Source organism: Schistocerca piceifrons, chromosome 8 (assembly GCF_021461385.2).
Source record: "Schistocerca piceifrons isolate TAMUIC-IGC-003096 chromosome 8, iqSchPice1.1, whole genome shotgun sequence".
Classification (NCBI taxonomy): domain Eukaryota; kingdom Metazoa; phylum Arthropoda; class Insecta; order Orthoptera; family Acrididae; genus Schistocerca; species Schistocerca piceifrons.
The window spans coordinates 232,816,037-232,841,981 of record NC_060145.1 but is presented as its reverse complement, the minus strand read 5'-3'; the positions used below and the strand labels follow the sequence as shown (position 1 = coordinate 232,841,981).

At 40.4% G+C, this 25,945-nt stretch overlaps 1 protein-coding gene across 1 annotated transcript in view; it reads left to right on the top strand.

Moving 5' to 3' along the window:
- Nucleotides 1–25,945, top strand: part of LOC124712230 (xanthine dehydrogenase/oxidase-like) — a gene marked incomplete at its 5' end in the record, with an annotated part of 311,678 nt that overhangs the window by 44,033 nt on the left and 241,700 nt on the right. Inside the window, 1 exon segment of the mRNA XM_047242525.1 lies at nt 14,669–14,689. Coding sequence (XP_047098481.1) covers nt 14,669–14,689 — 21 coding nt within the window.

Here is a 25,945-nt window from a genome sequence, read left to right as displayed (position 1 = left end):
ACATTTTGTGATTTTCCGTTGCCGAATCCCATGCTTCTTTTTAAATTTGGTGGCCCATGTTTTTGAAGCTTTGAAGTCAAAATCTGGGAACTGACTTGCAGCCCACTGCTGCAGGTTTATGGTAGTAACTTGCTGGAAGTTATGTCGAGCTTCTACGAAGCGATCATGCACCCATGAATCGATGGTACAATATTTATCAAATTTGCTACCACCACGTTTGATTTGCTCTTCCCACCTGGATAAATAGCCCATATTTGTCAAACGAGAGCACCGCCTTTTTTGTAGAGTTTTGAGACTCCAGCCTGGATGTTCTTTGGCCAGATTGACAACTCTAATTTTGTAATCTAGAGAGATATAGTCGTACCATTTTTTTTTCATCTCGTCTGGCTCGTATTCGTCTGATGATTTGTTGGCAATGGGACTCCTTTCAACGTCTTTGTAGGCATTATTATTGTCGATTTCATTAATGTCTATCAGTTCCTCATCATGAACGAGGGTTTTTTTGGCGAGCATTTGCAGCGTATTCTGGAACATTTCTTCCCCAATTACCATGGCTTCCATTACTGTTGCGAAACAGGCTTTCAAAATACACCAACGCATCTTTCAATTGTTGTTTTGCCACTTCACTGTGTATAGAATCTTCTTCGATCACATCACTCTCATGCAAAGGGGCCAGATGGCTCTCCAATTGTACCACCTCCATTTTTCCGTTTGTTTAACACGGTGTACCAAAGCTCTCACGTACGCACTGATTTTCGACAGTGTTATAAGTTGCGCTAGGGCCGCATCTACCTTCTTTCAATGTTAGCAGGCAACTACGCTGTTATGCGGTGGCTCGTTTTGGCCCATTCAACATCTGTCCTTCAAGTGTAATGAGCGAGTAATGGAGTTTATATTTCATACCTGCCACAGCAAATTTGTGTTCATGGGGGTCTCTATTCTAATTCGAACGTTTGACTTACACTATACATATTCATTTCGGAATATCGTTTCTACCTCTTCCGTTAACTATACGTGGTAAACATTATGAAGACAATTAATAACTTTTGTGAAATACAACTTTGTTTGCAGAAAACATAATGATGTTCAAAGTTGCCAGTTTTTCCACGACAAACGACTTTCAACAACTTATTATACGCATAATTGTTCAACTGATTGCCGAGAATTATATATATATATATATATATATATATATGGAAGTGGGTTTTAAGGGAGAGGGTAAGGAGTCATTCCAATCCCGGGAGCGGAAAGACTTACCTTAGGGGGAAAAAAGGACAGGTATACACTCGCACACACGCACATATCCATCCACACATACAGACACAAGCAGACACATATATATATATATATATATATATATATATATATATATATATATATATATATATATATATATATATCTATAGACACACACACACTCCTGGAAATTGAAATAAGAACACCGTGAATTCATTGTCCCAGGAAGGGGATACTTTATTGACACATTCCTGGGGTCAGATAAATCACATGATCACACTGACAGAACCACAGGCACATAGACACAGGGAACAGAGCATGCACAATGTCGGCACTAGTACAGTGTATATCCACCTTTCGCAGCAATGCAGGCTGCTATTCTCCCATGGAGACTATCGTATAGATGCTGGATGTAGTCCTGTGGAGCGGCTTGCCATGCCATTTCCACCTGGCGTCTCAGTTGGACCAGCGTTCGTGCTGGATGTGCAGACCGCGTGAGACGACACTTCATCCAGTCCCAAACATGCTCAATGGGGGACAGATCCGGAGATCTTGCTGGCCAGGGTAGTTGACTTACACCTTCTAGAGCACGTTGGGTGGCACGGGATACATGCGGACGTGCATTGTCCTGTTGGAACAGCAAGTTCCCTTGCCGGTCTAGGAATGGTAGAACGATGGGTTCGATGACGGTTTGGATGTACCGTGCACTATTCAGTGTCCCCTCGACGATCACCAGTGGTGTACGGCCGGTGTAGGAGATCGCTCCCCACACCATGATGCCGGGTGTCGGCCCTGTGTGCCTCGGTCGTATGCAGTCCTGATTGTGGCACTCACCTGCACAGCGCCAAACACGCATACGACCATCATTGGCACCAAGGCAGAAGCGATTCTCATCGCTGAAGACGACACGTCTCCATTCGTCCCTCCATTCACGCCTGTTGCGACACCACTGGAGGCGGGCTGCACGATGTTGGGGTGTGAGCGGAAGACGGCCTAACGGTGTGCGGGACCGTAGCCCAGCTTCTTGGAGACGGTTGCAAATGGTCCTCGCCGATACCCCAGGAGCAACAGTGTCCCTAATTTGCTGGGAAGTGGCGGTGCGGTCCCTTACGGCACTGCGTAGGATCCTACGGTCTTGGCATGCATCCGTGCGTCGCTGCGGTCCAGTCCCAGGTCGACGGGCACGTGCACCTTCCGCCGACCACTGGCGACAACATCGATGTACTGTGGAGACCTCACGCCCCATGTGTTGAGCAATTCGGCGGTACGTCCACCCGGCCTCCCGCATGCCCACTATACGCCCTCACTCAAAGTCCATCAACTACACATACGGTTCACGTCCACGCTGTCACGGCATGCTACCAGTGTTAAAGACTGCGATGGAGCTCCGTATCCCATGGCAAACTGGCTGACACTGACGGCGGCGGTGCACAAATGCTGCGCAGCTATCGCTGTTCGACGGCCAACACCGCGGTTCCTGGTGTGTCCGCTGTGCCGTGCGTGTGATCATTGCTTGTACAGCCCTCTCGCAGTGTCCAGAGCAAGTATGGTGGGTCTGACACACCGGTGTCAATGTGTTCTTTTTTCCATTTCCAGGAGTGTATATTATTATTATTATTGGTGTTTTGCCCTTAAAGAGCGCATTTGGACTAAACTACATGGCCAGTTCCTTTTGCTGCCTTCCTTGCTGCCCAAACTTCCCTCATTCGCTCGCTGTGTTTCTGTTTCTGGTCCTCTGTCCATGCTTCTTGTCGGCATCGTGTCTTCAGCTTCATCTTGATTGCCTTTTTGGTTGCCCATATTTCTTTCATCTTCTGGCTGTGATCTTGCTTTTGTTCTTCGGTCCATTTTATGCCTGTTCGTTTGTCGCATTGTATCTCATGTAGTTTACTTTTCTTAATGATGTTTCTGAACTTTATTCTGTCGTTTATTGTGTCTGCTGTTATGTTGAGCTGGTTCAGGTCGTTTTCAACCTCTGCCACCCATTTGTTGTTTCTAGTGGTTACCCAGTCAAAGATCTGTTTGGTCAGCCTGTGTGATGGCATTCTGTATAGGTGTCCATAGAATTGTAGTCTGCGTTTTCTAATCTTTTCTGTGATTGTCTCCGTATGTTTGTACAGTTCCTCTGTAGGTTTCTTGATCAATATTCCATTGTTGTTAGTTGCGCCAAATATTTTCCTAAGTATTTTCTGTTCTACTTTTTCTAAGTGTCTGATACGTGTATGCCCTCGGATTAGTGTGGTCTCTGCTGCATATAGTGCCTCAGGGAGCACCACCGTGTTGTAATGGCGTAATTTGGCTTTTTGTGAGATAGACTTCTTGTTGTAATGATTCCACACTACTTTTTATGCCTTGTCCAGTTTAGTCTTTCTTTCTTCATTTGAGTCTCTGTTACGTCCACTCATTTGTAGTGTTTCACTGAGGTATTTGAAGTTTGCTGTTTTGTAAATCGTGCCATACTTTGTGTTCAGAGATGAGAGTTTCTTTGTGCTCATAAACTGTGTCTTTTTGTAAGAGATCTGTAGTCCAGTTTTGGAAGCAATTTCGTGCAGTTTTCCAATAGCGTCTTTTGTTTCCTTTATACCTTTCGTGACAATCGCCAAATCGTCTGCAAAAGCCAGGCATTTAATCTGTAGGTTTCCTAAGGTTATGCCCTGTTGTGATGTTTCCCATTCTTTTATGACCTTATCTAACACCAGATTGAAAAGGAGAGGTGAGAGGCCATCGCCTTGTCGGACACCTGTGCGAATTTCGAAGGGCTCTGATAGTTCCTCACAGAACTTTACTTTGGAGGTCGTGTTGGTTAAAGTTTGCTCTATGATAGCCCGTGTTTTGTTGTCTACTTTGTATTCTGCTAGAATTTTGAAGAGAGTTTTCCGGTCGATAGAGTCGTACGCCTTTTTGAAGTCAAGAAAGGTAATGATCAGGTTCTGTTTGTGTTGTAAAATCATTTTCAGGTTCCAAATTTGTTCCGCACAAGACCGCCCATTACGGAAGCCTGCTTGGTATTCCCCAATCAAGTGGTCGGTTTGGCATTCTAGTCTGTTCAGTAAAGCTTTAGAGAGGATCTTGTATGTGACCGGTAGTAGGGATATTCCTCTGTAGTTGTTCGGGTTAGTCTTGTCACCTTTTTTGTGTAGTGGGTGTATCAGGGCAGTTTTCCAGTCGTCAGGAATTTTCATGGTCTTCCAGATGTCTTCCAAGATCCTGTGGATGTCTTTGGTGAGTTCTGGGTCTTGTAACTTCCAGATTTCCACGATGATGTCATCTTCTCCTGGTGCTCTACGATTCTTGAGTGACTTTATTTATTATTTCTTTAACATCTTCTAGAGTTGGAGGTTCACTATCTGGATTGTATGTGCTCATTTCTGTCATCATTTCTTCCATGGGGGGGTCCGTGTTGAGCAGTTTTTCAAAGTACTTTGCCAGAATGTCACAATTGTTTTTGGTATTGGTTTCTAGGGTTCCATCCGGTCTTCTGAAGCACAAGTTGGGTGGTTGATATCCAGTCATATTTTCTCTGAACGTTCTGTAGAAGTTTCTTGTATTGTTCTTCATGAAGTCCGATTCGATCTCTGTCAGTCGCCGTTTGTCATACTGTCGTTTTTCACTGCAAATGATTTTGCTTGATTGCTTCTGTGTTTTCAAGAAGTTCATCCAATTCTCTTGGGATTTATGGCAACTAAATTTTTTCCATGCACTGATTCGTTGGTCAATAGCTTGGTCACATGTGTGGTTCCACCAACGGTGTTTCCGTGTTCGTGGTGCTTGTGCTAGTTTCATGGCCTCTCGGATTCTTCGTGAAAGTTGTGTCCAGTCTGTCGTTTTCTCCATTTTAATTTTGTGTAATATTTGTGTCTGGTTTAAAGTAATGTATTCTGGATCTGGTCTAACAATTTTGTTCTTCTGGAGCTTTTTCTTGGGCAAAAGACGAATCCTGATCTGTAGTAGGTGGTGGTCTGAGTCGAAGTAGCCTTTACGGGTGTCTATGTTCAAAATTTCTTTTTGTGAGTCTTTCTGCACTCACAGGAGTATATATATATATATAAAACAAAGATGAGGTGACTTACCAAACGAAAGCGCTGGCAGGTCGATAGACATACAAACAAACACAAACATACACACAAAATTCAAGCTTTCGCAACAAACTGTTGCCTCATCAGGAAAGAGGGAAGGAGAGGAAAAGACGAAAGGATGTGGGTTTTAAGGGAGAGGGTAAGGAGTCATTCCAATCCCGGGAGCTTGTGTCTGTATGTGTGGATGGATATGTGTGTGTGTGCGAGTGTATACCTGTCCTTTTTTCCCCCTATGGTAAGTCTTTCCGCTCCCGGGATTGGAATGACTCCTTACCCTCTCCCTTAAAACCCACATCCTTTTGTCTTTCCCTCTCCTTCCCTCTTTCCTGATGAGGCAACAGTTTGTTGCGAAAGCTTGAATTTTGTGTGTATGTTTGTGTTTGTTTGTGTGTCTATCGACCTGCCAGCGCTTTCGTTCGGTAAGTCACCTCATCTTTGTTTTTATATATAATTTTTCCCATGTGGAATGTTTCCCTCTATTTTATATATATATATAGACACACACACACATTTGAATTACAAAAAACAAATACTAAAAAAAAAGGTTGCATGGCGCGAGATTCGATCCGCCAACCTTCGGATTACGAACCCGAGTTCATACTGCTCCACCATGATGCTGTAGAAAATTATTAATCTTAGAGAGTATTTCACCGCAATGGTTTCCTTTAACTGTCGATTTTCTCGACAATGGCTGAGAAGTGCATCTTGGTGCTTTGCCATATTACACCTCTGGCCATGAGCTTTTATTATGCGCAGTATGAATCGAATCTGAATTTCACAATTGGCGGCCTCCCCTTGTTAGATGAAATTTTGCATGAATTCCTCATGATGACATACAGCAACTCTATCAATCAATGCCAAGTCAAATAACTGCTTGCATAAATGCCAGAGGTGGGCCGACACATTATTGACTTGCTCAATTTGTGAAGCTCTTACTCCTGAGTAAATCATCCAATTTTTCTGAAATCGTAGTCATTTGTTTGTCTGTCTGTGTACATCACATCTACATTGAATAATTCTTTTCATATTTCTGTATTCCTGATGTTCACTGAATATTTTTGTATTTACTTCTTTCATTGATCAACTGAAGTGTTTCTTCTGTTATCCATGATATCTTCACAGTTACCTTCCTCTGTACACACAATTTTCTTTCTATCTTCTCTGATTACCCTTTTTGGAAATGTCCATTCCTCTTCACCTGAAATCCCTACTAAGCTATTTATTGTTGCAGTATCTATATCCTCAGAGAACTTCAAGCATGACTCTTCATTCCTTAGAACTTCCATATTCCACTTCTGTGTACACTTATTCTTCCTGACTAGTCTCTTCAACTTCAATCTACTCTTCATCATTGCTAAATTGTGATCTGCATCTATATCTGCTTCTGGGTATGCTTTACAATCCAATATCTGATTTCAGAATATATGTCTGACCATAATGTAGTTACTGAAATCTTCCTGTATCTTACGACCTTTTCCAAGTATACCTCCTCTTCTGGATTCCTGTACAAGGGGTTTGCTATTACTAAATGATATTATTGTAAGACTCAATTAGCCTTTCTTCTCTCTCACTGCTACTAACAAGCTCATATTCTCCTATAACCCTTTCCTCTACTCTCTCCCTATAACCACATTCTAATCTCCCATGACTACTACAGTTTTGTCTCCCGTTACATATTGTCTTCATATACTTTCTCTATCTCTTCATCTTCAGCTTGCAATATCAGCATGTACACCTGAACTATTATTGTTAGTGTTGGTTTGCTGTTGAGTCTGATGAGAACAACCCTCTCACTGAACTTTACACAGTAACAAACTCTCTGCTCTACTTTCCTATTCACATTACTTTATACTCTTCTGACTAGAAATTCTTATCATTTTTCCATTTCACTTCACTGACCTCCACTGTATCTAGAATGAGTCTCAGCAATTCCATTTTTAGATTTTCTAGCTCCCCTACCATGTTCACACTACTGATATTCCACACCATGACTCATAGAACATTGCCCTTCGTTGGTCGTTCAATTTTTTTCTCATGGTAACCTCCCCCTTGGTAATTCCCTCCCAGTGGTCTGAATAGGGGACTAGTCCAGAATCTTATGTATGGGAACAGAAAAACATAACACATGGGAAGAATCCACCATGCTATGTCACAATATGCCAGTGATATCAAGCAGATGCTCCAAAATTTTTAGAGCATCCTCAACATGGCACTTCCATCTCACTACACATATCTTCAGTTCTTACACTAGATATGAAATAGAAGCATCCAAAAGCTATTTGTACACCTCCACTGTTTCTCTCATGAATACAGTGCCTTCTTTGCTGTAAGTTGTTTGTGGCAGGAAAATACTTAAACTGAAAAGATTCAGCACATCTGGAGAAATCCGCTACTTTAAATCAGAAATGACATCCTACATCTACATCTATACATGTACCCCACAAATTACTATAATGTGCATGGCAGAGTGTACTTCGTATCACTCCTGCTCATTTCCTTTCCTGTTCCACTCACAAACAGAGCAAGGGAAAGAGACTGTCTGAAAGCCTCCATATGAGCCATAATTTTGATATATTTTCTTCATGATCCTTACTTGAGATTTACGTTGGAGGCAGTACAGTCATTCTGCAGTCAGCCTAAAATGCCAGTTCTGTAAATTCCCACAGTAGTGCCATGTAGAGAGAATATCAGCATCCCTCTACAGATTCTCAGTTGAATTCATGAAGCTTCTCTGTAATACTGGGGTGCTAATCGAACCTACCAGTAACAAATCTAGTCGCACGCCTCTGAATTGCTTCAATGTCTTTCTTTAATCTGACCTGATGGGGGTCCCAAACACTCAAGCAGTACTGAAGAACTGGTTACACTAGCATTCTATATTACATCTCCTTTGCTGGATGAGGTACACTTTTTCAAAATTCTCCCACTAAAGCAAAGTCAAGCCTTTGTCTTCCCTACTACCATCTTGAAGTGCTCAATCCATTTCCTATCACCTTGCAACATTATGTCTAAATACATAATTGTGAAAACAATCAATTTTTGATGAAATAATTTAATTGGATAGATAAAAAATCTACTCACCAATCACCAGCAGAACACACACATAAAAGAAAGTTCTAATTAGACGACAAGCTTTTGGAATATGTGGCTCCTTCTTCAGGCAGAAGGGTTTGAGGGAAGGAAGAGGTGTGAAGGAATGGAACTGGAGAGGTCTAGGAAAAGGGGCAGATTTTGGGAAAGTCACCCAGAACCACAGGTCAGGGAAGACTTACCAGATGGAATGAGAAGTACAGACTGATTGTTGGGGAGTGCATCAGATGAGATTTGCAAACCTGAGAGCTTAAAGGTGGAAGACAGAGTAATATGCGAGACAGAGATCACTGCTTAAATATCATTTATGAGTTAATTAGAGTGAAAAGCTAAGTGCATTTATGTAACAGAGGTGGGAAGGGGGGTGGTGAAAAATACATGGATAAGACAATGGAAGGTATAGAAAACTAAAACAGAGTGAAGAATATAGTAGTTGCTGTGAAAAAAAGCTGAGACAGAAGATGTCAAAGTAAATTAAAGTCAAGTCACAGGTGAGAACCAAGAACATGTGGTAGCGCTAGGTCCCACAGGCAGAGTTATAAGAAACAGGTGTCTGGGGGAAGAATCCACATGGTGTGGATCACAGCTGTTATGTTGCAGAGCATGCCCTGCAACAATGCCCATTCATCCTAATTTAAAATCTGTGGTAGTCATGCCAAAGTAAAAGGTTGAACAGAGTTTACATAGAAGCTGGTATATGACATGTAGTTTCACAGGTGGCTCTCTGTTTAATTGTATATAATTTGCCAGTTACAGGGCTGGTACAGATGGTGGTAGGAGGATGCATAGGGCAAGTCTTGCAGTGGGAACAGTCATAGGTATAGGAACCATAAGGTAGGGAGATGGGTGTAGAAGGAGCTTAGGATCTGACAAGAGTATTCTGAAGATTGAGGGGGTGACAAAAAGCAATTCTAGGTGTGGTGGGTTAAATCGCCGACAGAATGGATCTCATTTCAGGGCATGATTTTAGGGATCCATCGCCTTGTTGAAGTAGCTGATTAATACATTCCAGACCAGGAAAATACTGAGTGACCAGTGGTGTACTCGAAAGTTGTTTTTTGGAGGGATTAGTAGTACCGTGATTGGATGTGATGGCCCAGGAAATTTGCTTTTGAAATAGGCTGGTGAGTTAATTACGTCCAGGAAAGGCTGAGGTGAGAACGGTGATGTATTGCTGTAAAGAGTCTGCATTTGAACAAATGTGTTTGCCTCAAATGCCAAGACTGTACAGGGAGGGGGGGAATGTTTGGAATGGAAAGGATAGCAACTGCCAAAAGGTAAGTACTATTGCTTGTGAGTAGATTTAATGTGGACAGAAGTGAGTAGCTGCCTTTGGCAAGGACAAGGTCGGCATCAAGGAAAGTGGCACAGGATTCAGAATAGGTCCATGTGAAATTTGATTGGGAGAATGTATTAAGAGGTTCCAGGAATTTTAACACATCTGCCTCATCATGAGTCCATATAGTAAAGATGTCATCAATGTATCTAAATCAATCAGGAGTTGAAGATTTATGGATCCCAGGAAAGCCTACTCTGAGCAGCCCATGAAAATGTTGGCATAGGAAGGAGCCTTCCTGGTTCCCATGGCCGTACCCCTGAACTGTTTGTATGTCTTCCCCTCAACGGTGAAGTAGTTGGTAAGTATGAAGATGTGATTCTTGAAATTTTTCTGGTGGACTGAATATTCTATGAGGTTTAGGGGTAGCCAGATCATTTTGACTTCTCACCACAATATTTTGACTGGCAACCATCCAGTCAAAATATTATGCCAGGAAGGCTGCAATCCCAAAACATCATAGAATAAGTATGAAATTGATTAAGGTCAGTAGGAAGGATGTCATAGGTTTGGGATCAGGTGGGCTATGACTGAGGAAATATTCAGCAGCAGACAAACTACACACATCAAAAAAAAGTTTTGCATCACCTTGGTTCCGAGAGTTCTGGAACCTGTACAGAAAATTGGAATAGAGATCAACATAAACATCATTTCTGCCCTTTTTATCGCTCATGAAAATCACACATTGCATGTTGTACCACCATACAGCAAGACCTTCAGAGGTGGTGGTCCAGATTGCTGTACACACCGGTACCTCTAATACCTGCTAGTAAGTTCTCTTGCATTGATGCATGCCTGAATTCATGGTGGCATACCATCTACAAGTTCATCAAAGCTCTGTTGGTCCAGATTGTCCCACTCTTCAACAGAAATTCGGCGTGCATCCCTCAGAGTGGTTGGTGGGTCAGGTCATCCATAAAAAGCTCTTTTCAATCTATCCAGGCATGTTCGATAGGGTTCACGTCTGGAGAACATGCTGGCCACTCTAGACGCACGATGTTGTTATCCTGAAGGACGTCATTCACAAGATGTGCATGAAGAAGATGAATGCCTCACCAATATGCTTCCGATATGATTGCACTATTGATTGGAGGATGGCATTCATGTATTGTACAGCCATTACAACTCCTTCCATGACCACCAGCAATGTATGTCGGCCCCACATAATGCCACCCAAAAACAGTAGAGAACCTCTACCTTGCTGCACTCATTGGACAGTGTGTCTAAGGCGTTCAGCCTGACCGCGTTGCCTCCAAACACATATCGAGCGATTGTCTGGTTGAAGGCATATGCGACACTCATTGCTGAAGAGAATGTGATGCCAATCCTAAGCGGTCAATTCTGTATGTTGTTGCACCCTTCTGTACTGCCTTGTATGGTGTCGTGGTTGCGAAGATGGAACTCGCCATGGATGTCGGGAGTGAAGTTGCGCATCATGCTGCTTATTGCGCACAGTTTAAGTCATAACATGACGTCCTGTGGCTGCACTAAAACCATTATTCAACATGGTGGCATTGCTGTCAGGTTTCCTCTAAGCCATAATCCATAGGTAGTAGTCATCCACTGCAGTAGTAGCCCTTTGGCGGTCTGATCGAGGCATGTCATTAACAGTTCCTGTCTCTCTGTGTCTCCTCCATGTCCAAACAACATTGCTTTGGTTCACTCCAAAATGCCTGGACACCCACCTTGTTGAGAGCCCTTCCTGGCACAAAATAACAATTCGGATGCACTCAAACTGTGGTATTGACCATCTAGACGTGGTTGAACTACAGACAACATGAGCTGTGTATCTCTTTGCTGGTGGAATGACTGAAACTGATCAGCTGCTGGACCCCCTCCATCCAACAGGTCTGCTCATGCATGGTTGTTTACATCTTTGTGCAGCTTTAGTGACATCTCTGAACAGTCAAAGGGACAGTGACTGTGATACAATGTCCACAGTCAACAGCTATCTTCAAGAGTTCTTGGAAGTGGGGTGATGGAAAACTTTTTTTGATGTGTGAATGTACATGTGAGCTGTTGGATAGAGGGAGGTGGCATCTATACCAACATACCCCACATACATGATCTGTTTGTTGCTAAACGTTTCCTCAGTTAGTGCCCACCTGATTCCAAACATATGACATCCTTCCTACTCGTCTTAATCAAACTTAGCCTTACCGACAACTTCTTCATTCTCATCCTCTCCGAAGGCCAGACACACACTGCTGTCCACATTAAACCAACTGGAAAACAACAGTACTTACATTTTGACAGTTGCCATCCTTTCCATGTCAAATGTTCTCTTCCATACAGTCTTGGCATTCCAGGCAAACCTATTTGTTTGGATCCAGACTCTTTATAGCAATACATCACCATTCTCACCTCAGCATTCCCTGGATGTAGTTACCCTACCAGCCTAGTTCAAAAGCAAATTTCCTGGGCCATCACATCCAATCCTGGTACTGTTGATCCCTCCAAAAAACAACTTTCTATCACACACTCAGTATTATCCTTGTCTGGAATGTATTAACCATCTACTTTGACAAGGCCATGACTTCCTAAAATCATGCCATGAAATGGGATCCATTCTGTTGGCAATTTAACCCACAACACTTAAAATAGCTTTTCATCATCGTCCCAATCTCCAGAATATTCTTATCAGACCCTATGGCCCTTCTGCACCCATCTTCCTACCCACTGGTTCCTACATCTCTGACTGTTCCCACTGCAAGACTTTCTCCTGTGCACCCTCCTACCACCACCTATACCAACTCTGCAACTTTCAAAACATATACTATCAAAAGGAGAGCCACCTGTGAAACAACATGTCATATACCAGCCGTTATGTAAACAAAGTTTGGTCTCTTACATTGGCATGACTACCTTCAAATTATCAGTTAGGATGAAAGGGCATAAGCGGGGGCTGTATACTGACAACACCCAATATGCTGTTAGAGAACATACTGTACAGCATGACAGTCATGATCATTGTGCCAAACACCATCTGGATTCTTCCCCCAGACACCAGTTTCTCAGAACTCTGCCTGTGGGACCTAGTGCTACCACATGTTCTTGGTTCTTACCTCCGACTTGACTTTAATTTACTTTGACATCTTGTCTCAGCATTTTTTCACAGCAACTACTCTATTCTTCACTCTGTTTCAGTTTTCTACATCTTTCATTGTCTTACCCATCTATTTTTCACTGCTCACCTTCCACCTCTGTTACATACAATGCACTTAGCTTTCTACTCTTTTTAACTCTTGAAAAATGTATAAGCAGTGATCTCTGTTTTGCATATTAATCTGCCTTCCACCGTAAGCTCTCAGGTTTGAAATCTCATCTGATGCAGTCCCCTACAATCAGTCTTTCCTTCACATCCCATCCAGTAAGCCTCCGCTGAACTACTGAGTGACTTTCCCAAAATCTCTTCCTTTTGCTAGACCTCTCCAGTTCTTTTCCCTCACCCCTCTTCCTTCCCCCTCAACCCTTCTGCCTAAAGAGGGAGCCACATGCTCCAAAAGCTTATCTAGTTATAACTTTCTTTTATGTGCATGTATGTTCTGCCAGCACTTGGTAAGTAGATTTTTTATCCATCCAATTAAATTAGGTATGTAATTGTTGTGATCGTGTCAAGCAGCTCATTACAAATAGTGTATTTGAACATTATGGGATTGTTTTCTTTATTTGTCCACATAACTTACATTTTTCTACATTTGGAGCAAGATGCCATTCATCACATCAACTAGAAATTTTGTCTAAGTCATATTGTATCCTCTTATAGTCACTCAATTATGACACCTTGCTGCACATCACAAGTCATCAGCAAACAGCCCTAAATTGCTGCCCACATCAGGACATTTATGTACAGTATATAGAGAATTAAAATGGCCCTATCACACTTCCCTGGGACACTCCTGATGATGTCTTTCTCTCTGATGAGCACTCACCATTGAGGACAAAGTAATGGGTTCTGTAACTGCAAAAGTTATGAGCCACTCATATATCTGAAACCTAAAACATATGCTTGGACCTCTGGTCAGCAGCCTTCAGTGGAGCACTGAGTCAAATGCTTTCCAGAAATCTAGGACATGGAGTCTGCCTGTTGCCTTCTATTCATTGTCTGCAGGATGTCAAGTGAGAAAAGGGCAAGCTGAGTCATGCACAAGTGATGCTTTCTAAATCCATGCTGAAGATATTGGTCGGTAGCTGTAAAGGTCACTTTTTTTACCTTTCTTATATACAGGAGTTGCCCGCAATTTTTTTTTTTTTTTTTTTTTTTTTTTTTTTTTTTTTTTTTTTTTTTTTTTTTTTTTTTTTCCCCAGTCACTTGGGACTTTTTGTTGCATGAGAGATTCACAATAAGTGTAGGCTAAGTGAGGGGCCAATGGTGCAGCATACTCTCTGTAAAACCAAACTGGGATTCTATCTGAACCTGGTGACTTACTTTTTCAACTCTTTCAATTGCTTCTCTATGCCATGGATTCCAGTTACTAAGTCCTCCGTTAGGAAGTCTGAGAGACAGTCAAACAATGATTTTTTTGTATGATCCTCGTCCATGAATGGTTTTTTATATGTGAAATTTAAAACTTCAGCTTTCCTTTAGCTGTATTCTACTTCCACCCAAGTCCAGTCAACGAGTGACTGGATAAAAGCCTTCAACCCACTTAGTGATTTTATGTATGACCAGAATTTTCTTGGGTTTTTGGCAAGATCTTTTGCTAAGGTATGATGGTGGAAGTTGTATGCTTTGAACATTGACCTTTCTATGGATGCATCAATCTCTACTATCTTTTGCCTGTCGGCATTTGTGCATTCTTTTTTGAATTGAGTCTGCAACAATCTCTGCTTCCTCAGCATTTTCCAAATTTGATTATTAAACCATAGAGAGTCCTTTCCATCCTTAACACACTTACTTGGGACTCTGGGTCTGGTGTGTGATTTACAGTCAGTTTAAACTTTGCCCATAGTCCCTCTATATCCATCATACTGCAGCTAAATGGTGTACATTCATTGCCCAAGTGAGAGGCTAACAACTGTTTAGCTGCTTTTTCAAGCATAAACACTCTCTTGACCTTCCTGATGCATTTATTAGTAACCATGACCGCTAAAGTGACATCATGATCACTAATCCTTGTCTCTGTACTGACGCTGTGGATAACATCAGACTTGTCTGTAGCTATAAGGTGTAAAATATTTCTATTTTGTCTGGGTTGTCTAGCGAGTTGTTCAAGGCAGTTTTTGGAAAATGTGGTCAGAAGTACTTCACAAGACTGTTTATCCATACCATCTGCAGTGAATCCTTAGATGTCCCAGTCTATACTTGGTAGTTTAAAGTTGCCTCCAACTAATATTGCATGATCTGAGTATTTCTGTGCTACTGACCATAGAGTTTCCTTGAATGACTGTAAAAACATCACTATTAATCTGATTTCACCTACAATTGTTATATTCATCCAGATAGCCTCACTGTCACCCTCGGATTTGGCTACATGAGAGACAATATTTCTACCACCTACAATGAACACTCTCCCCTCTATTTCATCTAATCTGTTTATCCAATATACTTTCCACAACTCACTACATATTTTGCAGCTTTCTGCTTTGGGTTACTGCCAGCTTTTGATCCCAAGAATAATGTGAGTCTGAGAAATTTCCTGCAGGGCAATAAATATTGGTACTTTGGTATGAATACTTTGGCAGTCTACAAGTAAAATTTTGACAGTTGAAGTGTGTCTACTTTGTGCACGATCCAATTTCACTTTGTGTAACAACTAGCAAGTGTTCACCAAATGATCCCAAACTACCACCTAGCCTTAAAAAACCCTTGTGCACTCATAAGTTCTCTGCTACCCAAGTAACTGCTTCCTTGTACAGTACACCCATGACCTGCCAAGGGGAGTCCCACAACTTTGCACCCTATAACACAACTCCAGAAATCTGCAGCTATGACCATCACAGAATCGACAAAGTCTCTCTTTGAGACCCTCCACTCAGCTCCAAACCAAAGAACCCTGACTGACTCTGAATATGGTGCTGCTAGTTGTGAGATTTACTTAAACCCCACAAGTGAGGCTAGCAGTTTCACTACTTCCACCAGCCACCTGTAGGAACAGAGGATGTCAACAGAACCCAAGAGACAGGCATTGTTGGTGCTGTCATGAGCAACAACTTTCAGACTACTGCACCCTTTACCCTCAATAGCCAAAGGCATGACCTGCTCCACATCTTGGAAGAGCACCTCCTCCCCCCCCCCCCCCCCTGACTACCACCTTTCGCCTCCCAACCAGACATACTGAGCCACACTGGGATTCTTTGCAGACCTGGACACTTTTTCTTGAAGGGGTTCGAATGAAGCTCCCTACAACTAATAAAAACCTCCTCCCATGTGCTTGATCAGAGCTGCTGAGGGAGTGGCCATCCATCCAGTCAGAAAGTGAATGAGCGAGGCCAGATGGCCAGCACCCACATTGACTCTCCACGTCGAGTGACACGCGCATGTAACAACCTGCCACTCACCTGCGTCTGATACATTGGAAGGTGCCTCAATAGCAGAGCCCATGTGCGAAAGAAGTGACACCTCATGTGTCCCATATGATGTACCAGTTTCTCAGCTGCCACCACACCCTTAGGCAGCAGCCTGCAGACAACTAACCATGGCCATAAACATCTTCAGCTGCACACAAACTATGGCCAGCTCATACTATGTCTGCACATAGCCTGCACCCACACTATCTATTCTACTACTACTAAATTGTGAATTAAACTGTGAAAACAAACGTAAACAACTAAATATATGATTCTCTACTCTTCTGGTGCTTCACTACTGGTGGCTGGTAGCTGACTGAGCTGTGGTTAAAGGTTACGGCCATCCAAAAACAAACAAAGTACTACTGTGCTACAGATTGCTCATAGTACACATTACCATACTAAAACATGTTACTCTAGCTCTCAAATACAAAAATATGCAATGACTTTGCAAACATGCAAAAATACAGAAAAAGTTTAAGACTTAAACTGAGAACACAAACAGAAAAGCTAAATATGATACTTGCTAGTCTCCTGGTGCTTCACCGATGAAGGATGATGGCTGACTCCACTTCTCTAACAGTGAGATGTACAAGACAGGCAATTATCTCAGTGTACCTGTTAAGAAACCATATGTGGTGCTTACTTTTCCACATTCACTTGATCAGTGACTTCTTGAGCTTCAAAGAATAACCAGATCCACATAATGTATCTTCTGTCTAGGATGGCATATGGTGTCCTTCTGAGTACCTATTGATCTCTTTAAGTCTATAGCTGTTGACTGAATAAAGTGGCTGAGGGCATAGTTGTTCTATGCAGTATGAATGAGAAAAAGAAACATGCAAAACTGATGAAAAATGGATATGAGCATTATGGGACATAACATCTGAGGTTATCAGTCCCCTAGAACTTAAAAATACTTAAACCTAACTAATCTAAAGACATCATACACTGCCTGAGGCAGGATTCGAACCTTCAACCGTAACAGTCAGGTGGTTCCAGACTGAAGCACCTAGAACCGCTCAGCCACTGCACCTGGCAAACTGATGAAAATAACAAATATAATAATTTATGACGTCATAGGTAAGAAAAGGGAAATGTAAAAAATTTGAGTATATTTCAAGTGCATCTCTCAGCTGAGAGAATGAATTCAGTTGTTGTAAAGTTTACCAAAGGCACTGGGCTTCAGACACCATTGTACTTTTGTGCCACATTGAAATCTTATACAGAACACCACATAACTCAGCAAATAGTGACATTGAAACTACAGGCAACACATCTTGTAGATTCTCTGATTGCTATTCCACTGAACACTTCTTTAAAGACACTATGTCTATTTGCAGAGGCATTAGCAGATGCTACAACTTTTTTCATTGTGGCTGATGAATTGTGACAAACGGTGACCTGGAAAGAATGTGTGAAACAATTTCCCATTAATTTATTGTTACACGTGCAATGTGTTTTGCATTAATGATTGTTTCAGTAAGCTCATGAATGGCACCCTATAACTAAAAAACCATAACTGAACAGCTGTGAATGAAAATTCCAACACATATCCTCAGACTGACATTAAATTTCTTGCAAATATCTTTAACTATATGAGCAAGGGTGAATCAAGTTAGATGACACTCTTCATTTTCATCTTCAGAATGAAACTTCTCATAAGCATTACAGAATGTAATAAGATCTTCCCTGTGCATTCCTTCATGAAGATAAGAGGCAGATAAATTAAACTTTCCATTGTGAAAATTGCTGGCGGTTTCATTTAAGAAAACTGAAAAAACTTTGCTCCTTTCACTGTGGATAAAATCTTGTCTTAAAATTCTTCTTCGCATACATCAGTGAATTGATTTGGTATAGTTTTGTTTGTGTATATGGTATTCGAATTAAAATTGAATCTGATTTCTTTAATTACTTTTAAATTGTTGGGGAATCCTACATATTGACATCCAGGCTGAGTCAAGACTACATAGAAAATTATTTTTCTAGACTTCAGGCAAATAGTACAATGAGTCTACAGCTTTTGAAGTAAAGAACAGAATGTATCTTCTACACGAACAGAAAAAGCCAATGAAATATCTTTTCCTGTTGTTCTTACGCCATTGACAAAAAAAAAAAAAAAAAAAAAAAAAAAAAAATGACAGCTTACATCTATTAACATCATAATCATAGCTTAAGGAGAGACTGATAAAGCAAGTCATATTTAAGTGCATTTGCCAAATACATAAAAAATATTGATTTTATTGATTCTGGTGGCAGAATAAAGAATATTTGCTTCTGGACAATGGCCTTGATGACTGAGAGTGCTACAGATGAGAAGTTGAACATAGTGCTTTCAGATACTTGTACATCAAAGGTTGCGTTGCCTGCAAACATCAAGACATTGATATTTTATTAGGGACAACAGAAAATTGTCCTTTTTACCCAAAAGAATTCATGAATCAGGACCAGTCCTGATATAATACCTAAGGGAGGCCTTGCTTACCCAACACCTGAATGGCTGATGCCAGTGGTGGAATCCAATAATGTTTTCACAGGTCTTCAAAGATAAGGGTGTCCAAATGCATCAGGGTAATGGAAACATTAGTTTCCCGAGGACATGCAGCTTTACTGTATGAATAAATGATGATGGCGTCCTCTTGGGTAAAATATTCCAGAGGTAAAATAGTCCCCCATTCGGATCTCCGGGCGGGGACTACTCAAGAGGACGTCGTTATCAGGAGAAAGAAAACTGGCATTCTAAGGATCGGAGCGTGGAATGTCAGATCCTATAATCGGGCAGGTAGGTTAGAAAATTTAAAAAGGGAAATGGATAGGTTAAAGTTAGATATAGTGGGAATTAGTGAAGTTCGGTGGCAGGAGGAACAAGACTTTTGGTCAGGTGATTACAGGGTTATAAATACAAAATCAAATAGGGGTAATGCAGGAGTAAGTTTAATAATGAATAAAAAAATAGGAGTGCGGGTTAGCTACTACAAACAGCATAGTGAACACATTATTGTGGCCAAGATAGACACAAAGCCCATGCCTACTACAGTAGTACAAGTTTATATGCCAACTAGCTCTGCAGATGATGAAGAAATTGATGAAATGTATGACGAGATAAAAGAAATTATTCAGGTAGTGAAGAAAGATGAAAATTTAATAGTCATGGGTGACTGGAATTCGTCAGTAGGAAAAGGGAGAGAAGGAAACATAGTAGGTGAATATGGATTGGGAGGAAGAAATGAAAGAGGAAGCCGCCTTGTTGAATTTTGCACAGAGCATAACTTAATCATAGCTAACACTTGGTTCAAGAATCATGAAAGGAGGTTGTATACATGGAAGAATCCTGGAGATACTAAAAGGTATCAGATAGATTATATAATGGTAAGACAGAGATTTAGGAACCAGGTTTTAAATTGTAAGACATTTCCAGGGGCAGATGTGGATTCTGACCACAATCTATTGGTTATGAACTGCAGATTGAAACTAAAGAAACTGGAAATTTAAGGAGATGGGACCTGGATAAACTGAAAGAACCAGAGTTTGTAGAGAGTTTCAGGGAGAGCATAAGGGAAAAATTGACAGGAATGGGGGAAAGAAATACAGTAGAAGAAGAATGGGTTGCTCTGAGGGATGAAGTAGTGAAGGCAGCAGAGGATCAAGTAGGTAAAAAGACGAGGGCTAATAGAAAGCCTTGGGTAACAGAAGAAATATTGAATTTAATTGATGAAAGGAGAAAGTATAAAAATGTAGTAAATGAAGCAGGCAAAAAGGAATACAAACGTCTCAAAAATGAGATCAACAGGAAGTGCAAAATGGCTAAGCAGGGATGGCTAGAGGACAAATGTAAGGATGTAGAGGCTTGTCTCACTAGGGGTAAGATAGATACTGCCTATAGGAACATTAAAGAGACCTTTGGAGAGAAGAGAACCACTTGTATGAATATCAAGAGCTCAGATGGCAATCAAGTTCTAAGCAAAGAAGGGAAGGCAGAAAAGTGGAAGGAGTATATAGAGGGTTTATACAAGGGCGATGTACTTGAGGACAATATTATGGAAATGGAAGAGGATGTAGATGAAGATGAAATGGGAGATAAGATACTGCGTGAAGAGTTTGACAGAGCACTGAAAGACCTGAGTCAAAACAAGGCCCCGGGAGTAGACAACATTCCATTAGAACTACTGATGGCCTTGGGAGAGCCAGTCATGACAAAACTCTACCATCTGGTGAGCAAGATGTATGAGACAGGCGAAATACCCTCAAACTTCAAGAAGAATATAATTATTCCAATCCCAAAGAAATCAGGTGTTGACAGATGTGAAAATTACCGAACTATCAGTTTAATAAGTCACAGCTGCAAAATACTAGAGCGAATTCTTTACAGATGAATGGAAAAACTGGTAGAAGCGGACCTCGGGGAAGATCAGTTTGGATTCCGTAGAAATGCTGGAACACGTGAGGCAATACTAACCTTACGACTTATCTTAGAAGAAAGATTAAGAAAAGGCAAATCTACGTTCTAGCATTTGTAGACTTAGAGAAAGCTTTTGACAACGTTAACTGGAATACTCTCTTTCAAATTCTGAAGGTGGCAGGGGTAAAATACAGGGAGCGAAAGGCTATTTACAATTTGTACAGAAACCAGATGGCAGTTATAAGAGTCGAGGGGCATGAAAGGGAAGCAGTGGTTGGGAAAGGAGTGAGACAGGGTTGTAGCCTCTCCCCGATGTTATTCAATCTGTATATTGAGCAAGCAGTAAAGGAAACAAAAGAAAAATTCGGAGTAGGTATTAAAATTCATGGAGAAGAAGTAAAAACTTTGAGGTTCGCCGATGACATTGTAATTCTGTCAGAGACAGCAAAGGACTTGGAAGAGCGGTTGAACGGAATGGACAGTGTCTTGAAAGGAGGATATAAGATGAACATCAACAAAAGCAAAATGAGGATAATGGAATGTAGTCAAATTAAATCAGGTGATGCTGAGGGGATTACATTAGGAAATGAGACACTTAAAGTAGTAAAGGAGTTTTGCTATTTAGGGATTAAAATAACTGATGATGGTTGAAGTAGAGAGGATATAAAATGTAGACTGGCAATGGCAAGGAAATCGTTTCTGAAGAAGAGAAATTTGTTGACATCGAGTATAGATTTAAATGTCAGGAAGTCGTTTCTGAAAGTATTTGTATGGAGTGTAGCCATGTATGGAAGTGAAACAAGGACGATAACCAGTTTGGACAAGAAGAGAATAGAAGCTTTTGAAATGTAGTGCTACAGAAGAATGCTGAAGATTAGATGGGTTGATCACATAACTAATGAGGAAGTATTGAATAGGATTGGGGAGAAGAGAAGTTTGTGGCACAACTTGACCAGAAGAAGGGATCGGTTGGTAGGACATGTTCTGAGGCATCAAGGGATCACCAATTTAGTATTGGAGGGCAGCGTGGAGGGTAAAAATCGTAGGGGGAGACCAAGAGATGAATACACTAAGCAGATTCAGAAGGATGTAGGTTGCAGTAGGTACTGGGAGATGAAGAATCTTGCACAGGATAGAGTAGCATGGAGAGCTGCATCAAACCAGTCTCAGGACTGAAGACCACAACAACAACAACATAGTTTCCCAAAATAGATGGAAAAAATATCATTTGTATATGAGCACAAGGAAACATTTATCCAGATCTTAGAAAAGGCAATCTAAAACACCAAAAAATTCACCGCAGAAGAACCAACTTTAGACTTCAGCACATTTAGCAGCCGCAGATTAATTTTGCAGCATGACTGTTTTAAGCTAAGAGGTATATGATCAATACATTTTGTTTTCTAATATCAGTTTAGTGAAATATAGCTTGCAGTTGCACACTGTAATTGTGAAAACATATTTTCTTTGAACAGACAAATTTTGTAATTAATGAGACAAAGGTAGATTAAAGCCATGCACTTTCAGTGCTTAAGGAATGATGAGAAAAATAACTTGTGTTTTGCTAGCTGAGCTGTATGTTTGAAAATAGCTTGATGAATGCTTATGCAGTGTGTGAGATTTGGACTCAGGGCCACTGCTATCGTGTGACATGGTTGGTAACCAGTGATGCTTGCTATACACCCAGAATGGCCTACATCTCATGTATTTTTTGTCAATCATGACATTTCTATTTCCTGTGACCTGCTGGCTCATATTAGAAATGGGCATCCAGGCAACAGTCGGAAGTGAACTGAAATGTAAGTTAACTGTGTGTTATTTTTTCTGTTCTGATTCACTAAAAACAGGTTCAAAAATAATTCAGTTTACGTTGTATGAAAACATGTGGTTCGTATTTATTTTTTATGTTATTTTCTTAGAATGTTAGATTTATTTCTGAAATGTATTTTACAAAAATATTTCCATTTGTTGGTTAACCATAAAATATATTTTTAATCAGCTTTCTTTGCATCAGTGCTTAGTGCATTACTTTGACATAAATTCTAAAAAAAAATCATTCAGAGATGTATGAGATGTATAGTAAAACATCTTTTTTTCACTTTTCAGAGGACTGACCCAATAAAGTGTAAAACACAGGAAAGTGTAAAGTATAGGGAAGCAAGGGAAACACAATAAGCAAAAATGAATAAATTACTCTTACTGTCATTCTCATTATATTGTTCAAAATATGAAAGTAAAACAATTTTAATTTTGCCTGTTTAAAAAGATGTGAAATAATTAATTTCTTTTGTTTGTTACTAACAGCAACCAGGTGTACTTGCCTCTCCAAAGTATACAAAGCATCAAACCCATAATCATCACCCGATATGCTACCAGTATACTGCCTAAAAATATTAACACATTCCACAGTTTCTTACCTGCTTGGCACATCTAGTTCTTGGTCATCATCTTCATCACCCTCTTCACCAATCACATTTCTCTTCCCTACTTCAAATGTTTGGTAATTATGCTGTCTACAATTGGCACCCCTGAAGTGATGACTGAAGTATTAACACTGACATATTCTTGAAACATAGACAACATGCCAGTCACAGAAAAAACTGTAGGCTTAGACAAATCTCCTTCCAGTGGTGCATGTGTGTTTTCTGTGAACTGAAATCCTGCTTTCATGAAACAGGTCGAGATAGTTCAAGGAGTCACATCTATCCATGCTTTCGATGCATAGGCCTAAAGCATAGCATCCAAAAGTGATATGATAATAGATTTTAAGTCCATGCCATTATCATACATAAATACCACCTTCCAGACAGGCATTTTTCTATGTTTCCATGTAAATGAATCGATTATTCGCAGCTCTAACAGTTGAAGTTTACTCATACAATTAGGAGGCAGGAACACTAGCTTGATATTTCTCAGCTGCATATTGTCAACTTCTCCTCGACATCTGTCACTTAGCAGCATTATTTTCCTATTTTTTGCCTCCATTTTAGCATCCAGTGCCTGCATGGTCCCTGTGAAGATGGAATTGGTCATCAATGCAGTGCTGTTGGAACTAGTAGGCAGAGTTCTGACAGTTCTGAAACAAATTGGCTTTTCAAATTTTGCAGACCCATCATCATTGTCCATAAGTATCAGTTATCTTCTACTTACTCAGTTTCCTAATATGTTATAAAAAAGAACAGTTTTGTCAAGATTAAGCATGTTTTATGGATCATAATCTTTAAAGATATTTTGCAGTTTTTCTTCCATTTGTCCACAGTTCTCTTATGAAGACTTAGACTTGCATGACACCAATGGCTGTAAAAATTATGTAAAGATGATTTTTAAATTGATTGATCCAATCATTCGATGCTGTGAAGTTGATGAACCCCTTTTTTTGTAGCAAACTGAATCACCTTTTCTCTCAGTCTATTGCATTCAAGTGTAATTCCCACTGCTCTCAAGGTAACAAACCACTCTGCAATGAGTTTCTCCAAATGATCATACACTGATGCCAAATGTATTTATGTCTTTTTTGCAATGGAACAAGTGCGTCTCTTGTTGGTTTTTATGTTGGGCCAATTTCTCACAATTGTGTTCAGGGTGGAAGCAGTAAGTCTTAGGAAATTCATTAATTGACCTTGCGAACCAACATCCAAATGTGTATGTTGTAGAACCATAATTTTTCTTCCACAGTTATACATTTCCTGTCTTTCCTAGTCGTTTCACTCATATGCACTGATTTGAGTTAATACAGAATGTGACTTTTACTTGTTTGCTTACTATTACTGGTACAGTACCAATTTTTTCAGAGATCATTGTTACAATTACAGCATCCTTGCATTCGAAGAAGCAGTTACTGTGTGGTAAAAGTGGAATATAAATTTTACAGACAGCTGTTTGGAAAGTTTAATCTAATGGTGCATTTTGTTTGAGAATTCTTTATTAAATATGCTGTAATCATTTTTATTTTTTGGGATCAATGATACTTCTTGCCCAGCTTTTTTTGTAACAAATTCTCATGACTCAGGAAATCTCCTGTCTGCTGTCTTCTGTTTTCAACTGTGGCAACTTAAACAATATGATGGTAATGACTCTAGTAGCAACATTCATTCTGCTCATTGAACTGTATTACAATGATTTTCATCTAATTTCATAGTCATTTATACAAATAAACACCACTTTTGAAGACAGATATCTTGATAATAGGCTTTTGTGAATCATTGTTACTTCTACTTGGAATCCACTAAACTGTACCAGGTGCGCAGTCTTAGGTTGGTATGGCCTGATGTCAGACGTAAGCTTCCCTCCTCAAGGTGCTCTGTAATATGATGACAGTTTCTTCCCTCTTTCTCACCCAGGAAATACCTTAACCAAATGACTTCCTTGTTGACAATGAGCTATAAATTTTTTGCCTACTGTTCTCTGTTTACAAAGACTGCCAACATTAGAGTTTCAACCATATTGTGTTACAAGTTTTATTTATCATAGTTTTATAATGGCCATCAATGAACATTAGAACATTAAAATGTGAATGTCTTTTTAGTGTGGTTTCTTGAAAGACTTATATTTATGTGTTTTATTTACACTATTGGGCATGATCAAAGTGTTGAGGGAACCTACACCCAGTTTTTGTGCGTCAGCACTCAGCCACTACCTTTCTGATTATTGTGAAGGCAGTGACTGAGTGCTAACAAGAAACTTGCAAATGTGCAGCAGGAAGATTGCTACAGAGTCACTATCATCAGATTGTGATTATGGTTAAGGCAGTGACTCAGCATACGTTCCCACCCTACCAAACACTGTGAACCTATAATAAAGGCAGTTTCACAAACCCGCTCTACTGTGCAGGAAAAGTTATCTCCATAAGGACACCGTTACGATGTGGCTAATGGCTGTATAGTACTTTAGTAGAGCTGGCCATGATGTCTCCTTTGTTGATGCTGCTGAGTCTGTGTTGTCCATGTGGCTTCTCGTTGTCTGGGCAATGATTCCTTTGCTGCTCTGGGTCCAAGAAAAGGTGCGGGTTTTTTAATTATCAATGGACTATCGAAATCATTACGCACTATTCCACGGTTTCTTCATATCAAAAACACACTTTTATTGTCAAAACTAGATACACAACTATACTCAACTGTGGCCAACACTCAAGTGGCCAAAAACCCATTGTAGACCAAAGATCACAGTAATAAGCTACAAAGAACATACAATTCAAATATCGATTATTGATCGCAACACCTAACTTAGTATTATCTTAAGCAAAAGCTTTTTTAACATGACTTTAGTGTCTATTTGTCAGTTCCATTACAATAGCCCCCA